The sequence below is a fragment of the Mustela nigripes genome, unplaced genomic scaffold (genome assembly GCF_022355385.1).
Source record: "Mustela nigripes isolate SB6536 unplaced genomic scaffold, MUSNIG.SB6536 HiC_scaffold_2001, whole genome shotgun sequence".
NCBI lineage: Eukaryota > Metazoa > Chordata > Mammalia > Carnivora > Mustelidae > Mustela > Mustela nigripes.
Window position 1 is genome coordinate 1 of NW_026741408.1, and position 5,273 is coordinate 5,273.

Genomic DNA, 5,273 nt, shown 5'->3' on the forward strand with positions numbered 1-5,273 from the left:
GAAGGGGGGGCCCCTCTGGCCAAACAAAAGTTTCTCGTAGCTGCTTCCAGATAGAAGGGTGTGTTGAGGTATCAGAGTTGTAACTCTAGTAAAATTTCCTGCCTGGCCCCCTCCCAACCTTTCCAGGACGGGGTGGCCATAGGCTCTGAAGGTGGCCCACCCCACCCCCCCAGCCACCGTCGCCTCCCCGACCCCTCCCCACGGATCCAGTACGTCAAAGCACCTTGCCCACTGAGCCCACTGATTTCCAAAAAGGCCCGGGTGGAAAACAGATCCAGGGCGGGAGGGTGGGGGTGGGGGTGGGGGCGCCCTCGGCCCAGGGAGGGAGCCCGGAGGCCGGGGGCAGGGGGTTTAGGAGAATATTCGGATGGCTTGCGTGGCTGTGATGTGGCAGACGGGACACTCCGGGTCCGTCCTCTCGCAGATGCGTACTGCGCACTCCATGCAGAAGAGGTTGTGTCCGCAGGGGACCAGGGCGGCGGTCACCTCGCTCTCGAAGCACACCATGCAGTCCCGCCCGCCGCCGGGGCTCCGCAGGCCGCCGCCCAGTTTGGAGAAGCCCTGCAGCGGCTCCCCGGGCGGGCGTCGGGGCAGGCCGGCCAGCTCCGGCCCCGCGGAGGCGGCGGGGGAGCGGTGCGCCCCCGGGGGCGCGGCGCGGGCCTTGGCGGACGACGACGAGGACGAGGAGGCGGAGGAGAAGAGCACCGAGGTGGGCGTGGCGTTCTCCTGGCCCGCCCAGAGCGGGGGGCTGGTCTCGGCCACGCCGTAGTACACGTCCTGCTTGCCCACGCCGTAGCCCGGGAACAGGTAGCCGCCGTAGCCGAAGTCCCCGCCCTGCTCGCCCAGGCGCGGCGCCTCGAAGCCCGAGTCCACGGCGCAGTCGCCGATGCAGCCCAGGCTGTTCTGGCGGAAGGTGGAGAGCGGCTTGCAGCCGGGCGGGTGCACCCGCCAGGCCTCGGAGTAGCGGCTGTCCAGCCCGGCGTCGGGGCTCCCCGCCAGGAAGTCGTTCTCGTTGTTGTACTCGAGGATCTTGCCGGTGCGCACGGCGATGTGCGTCTCGATCTCCTCGCGCGCGCGCTCCACGTTCCCCGGCGCCCCCGTGATCTCGAACACCGGGTCGCGGTCGCGGCTCGGCGTGATGATGTACGTGTTGGTCTGCTGCTGGATGCGCTTGATGGTGGCGCCCTTGGGGCCCACCACCAGCCCCACCACGCGGTAGGGCACCCGCACGCGAATGGTCACCTGGCCGGGCAGGGCGGGAGCCACGCCGAAGGCGGCGCCGGACTTGTTGCGCGAGGCGCGGATCATGGAGAAGTGCTCGGCCGCCGAGATGATCTCCCGTCGGGCTGTGGCCACGTCCTCCCGCCGTCCGGTCACCATGAACACGGGCTCCTCGCCGCGCACTGGCGTCTTGATGTACGTGTTGGTCTTGGCCCTCAGAGCCTTAATCTTGCAGCCTGGGATGGGGTGGGGGGGAGTGCAGAGAGAAGGAAACTCACAGGGCAAGAAGGTCTGCGCCCGGGGCCAGTCCGCTCCCCCATCACCGCCGCCGGCCGCGGGGACGAGCGCACCCCGCCTCCAGCAGTCCGCCCAGAGCCTCTCAGATCTCCGCCACGTCAACCACAGATCTCCAAACGCGCCAGCCTTCCCTCCAGCTCCACGCAGGACCCTCCCAACACAGTCACTCCTTGCAACCAGGAAAAAAGCCACTGACCCTCCCAGACAAGCTGCTAACCTCAAATCGACTAACTCCACCCAACCATGCGCCCTGCCCTCAATTTCTGATTCCTGGCCACTCGCAGACTTCCAGATCACTTCCTCACACACCGCTCCCTCCCACCACCGGAGCCTGTCACTGACCTTGAGCTCTCCACAGAACCCCAAAGTACTCAAGAACCCCCCATTCTACTCCTGACTTGAGCTCCATTCATTATAAGTGTCCTCCGGTCAACTCAGGGACCACTGGCACCCATTTGCTGTGTGACCTATGACCCCCTCCCATGCCTTCCACCCATGAATGCCTCTCAGAGGGCCGCAGATTCACAGCAAGTTTGCAGCAGCTAGCTGAGTGTGGGAGACTGGGAAGGGTCTGAGAACCAGAGTTTGGAGAGGGAAAGAAGTATGAAGATGCCGAGAATGATGTCTGAGGGCCCACCCCTGACCCCCCATGGACACTCGGGCCACCCTGTCCGCTGGGGGCGGGGGAGCAGAGCCGGGCTGGGGACTGAGGCTCTGGGGGGACCCATCCTCGTGCTCTGAAGCAGGAGTGGGTTCCAGCTCGAAGACTGCAGGGAGAGGCAGGAAGAGAAAGAGCCGAGACAAAGAGAGACAAAGAGAGAGAAGGGGGAAGAGGAGCCGCGGAGGCGGCACAGCCACGGAGGCCGGCACCGCCACGGCGTCTCTCGAGGCTGCGGCCCCACGATGGCCCACGGGCGGGACCCTCTCCTCCTCTCCCAAGTTCCCTCTCCCTGCCCCGAGCTTCACGCAAAGCCAGGCTCACGCGCTTTCTCGGGGCACACATGCTACACGTGTGTGAGTTCGCACACACAGGGACCTAAGAGTCACGATGCCCTGTGGGCCTTTATCTAAACAGTACTGACGGGGCACACCCAGGGTGCACACGCGTGCACATGCCTGTGCACACATGTGCCACCACACACACACACACACACACACACACACACGGATGGCCTGTGTTTGACCTTCCATACACTCCACGCTCCAACCTCCAACATCCCCGGCCCTCAAAGGGCACGCTCCTTCACACACCCACAACTTTTGCCCCCCAGGCACCCGCACACATGTTCACACCCCTCTCCAGGTACACACTCCCTGACCCCTTTCTCATTCCCCCACCACATGACCTCTTCCCCCCAAAACCAAGGCCAGCTGTCCGTCCGGGCTCTCTGACGCTGCCCCGGGCCTCCAGCCCCAGGCCTGCGGTGAGCTCACGGGCTTCCTGCATCCTTCCTTCACTCCAGATGCTTCTTCTCTAACCCCCTGGACTGGCCTGGGGAGAGGGGGGGCGACGCAGTGGATTGGGGGCGGAGCTCCTCACCTTCAAGAGACCTCAGGAAGGAGAATTTGCTCCTCCCTTTTTGTCTTCAGACCTCTGGGCAGCTGAGAAGTCCTACCTGTTGTCAAGCCCACACCCTTGCTGCTTTAATGCAGGCAGCGTTCGTCCTAAGTGTGAGGCACCAAGGGGTGAGGGGCCTGGACTCCTCCTCCTACGACTCTCTACTCCCACAGCCTCTGAGAGGCACCTGGGTGCTGGCTCTAAGTTCTGGGTCCATCAACTTAAGTAGGAGCTGGGTATCTTCGGGTTTGGGGTGAGGCAGACAGGCGGGGCCCGGGGGTGCAGAACCGGTGGGCCTCACCCTGGGGTTTGGAGCCCTGGACAAGCATGTCTGGAAGGGAAGGCCACGGGACTTCACCTTTCTAGAGGTCAGAAAGAGGCGTGTTGGCACTGCAGCGGGGGAGGGAGGTCAGACAAGAGGAAGGACTTCCACGTACTTAAGGACCAAGGGGAAGCCTCTTTTCTTAGAATAGGAGATATGCCCCCACTTGTAAGAGAGACAGGCCCATGTGCTGAGAGGCAGAAGGATGACTCCATGAAATCCTGGGGCCCCCCAAGGCCAGCCGCCCAAGGGAAGATATCAGTGTCCCCACCCAGTTCCAGGGCTCCAGGTCCCTAGTTTCTGGCAACAAGAGGAGATCCAACTTTTTGAACCAGAAATCTCAGGAGATGGAGCACCCCAGAGGGATGAGGGCCGTGCATGGGGAGTGGTATCTTCCCTTCCTCCATTCTGGATCTCACTGCAAAATGCCCCCAACCTCCAAGCACTTCGGGGAGATGAGACTGGGTGTGCTGCTGGGGGGGTGCCCCCCTGGCTCGCCTCCCCTCTCCCCCACCCTGCCGGCAGCCGGCCTCCTCCCTCACTCCCAGCCGGAATGCAGCCCCTCTATTGTTCCCCACTGTGGGACAGCTCCTCCCCCGCTCCTCCCCCACCCCAGACCTCCCCAGCCCAGCCCTCCTGCAATTTCCAAATCCCGCCCCCCCCACTCTCCTCTCGGAAACAGGGAGAGGGAAAGGTCCCCAAGATCCCGTCTGCTAAATCTGGACCCTCACCAATACTCCGACCCGCACCCGCCCAGGGATGCTGGAGCCCAGGAGGGTGTGGTATCAGACACACTAGGCTGGGTTAATTCTACGCCCCCCACCCCACAGCACACCCAGACACACGCCCTCCGACCCAGGCCCCCCGTGGAGGTTTCCTCCCCCCCCCCCCCGCCCGGCATGCCCCCTCCTGCCCTGTCCTACTCTTGTACTAGGAGAGACCCCTCTCCAGGCCTCTGGCCCCTGGCGGTGGCCAGCCCAGAACAAAAGCCTGAGAGAGAGGAGGACAGGTCCACGCCAGGACGCCGCACTTCTCCGGAGGCAACCCTTCCCAAACCCCACAGACCGTTCAACTTTGGTGTGTGGGTGACCACAGGACTCCCTCCTCCCAGCAGCCCCCCTCCCCACCTCTCCCCTGGGCTGGGACCCTCCCATGAGCCACACCCCCTTCCATTCCTGCACTCAGCCCAACAAAGAGACAGATACTCAGTCTGGCTTCCCTGGCCAGGTCTCCCCCAAAGTCTGTAACTCCAGCTGTAGGGGGTCCCAGGGGTGCCCCCTCCCCAGCCCACCAGCGGATCCCGGAGGAGGGGCCTCTGAGTAACTCTTTGCACATTCTGCCAGTTTTTCGGGCCAGGAGTGGACATCCCCTCCGGACAGCCTCCCGGCATTGGGAGACCCATCCCCTCCCTTCTCCCTCTCTGGAGGAGAGGGTATTTCTTTGTCTGCAGGCAGGGCCCTCGGGAAGGAACTATCTGAAGAACAGTCCCGACTGGGGGCGGCAGGGAACTTTGTGGCACTCGGGAATCGGGGTAGGGGGCGGGTCCCCCTTTGTGGGGAAGGGACAGAGCCAGAGGCGGGCAAGGAGAGAGGAAATGAACTTTCGGTGCTGGGATGGGGTGCCCCCCACTCCAGTCCCTCTCCGCGGTCCCGCCGCCCGCTTACCTTGCCTGCCCACGATCTCGGCCACGTGCTCGGAGGTGGGCACGGGGACACACTCGGTGGTGTTGCTGCTGCCCTTCAGGCGCAGCTCGGCCTCTTTGTAGAGAGCGCAGAGCTTGGCGTCGCTGGCCCCTTTGGGGGCGGTGGGGGGCTGGGGCGTCTGCGCCGCGGGGGCCGCCGGCGGGGCGGCCGGGGGCGCCGCGGGCGGCGGCGG

The 5,273-nt window shown here is 64.4% G+C and overlaps 1 protein-coding gene across 1 annotated transcript; it reads right to left on the reverse strand.

Annotated features, from left to right (window-relative positions):
• Positions 1–6: 6 nt before the first annotated feature.
• Positions 7–5,270, reverse strand: MEX3A (mex-3 RNA binding family member A; the record flags this gene model as incomplete). The annotated part of the gene is made up of 2 exons (XM_059387390.1): positions 7–1,457; positions 5,063–5,270. Coding segments are annotated over 2 exons (1,314 nt in total), but the record flags the coding sequence as incomplete, so codon positions are not given.
• Between the last annotated feature and the right edge of the window lie 3 nt (positions 5,271–5,273).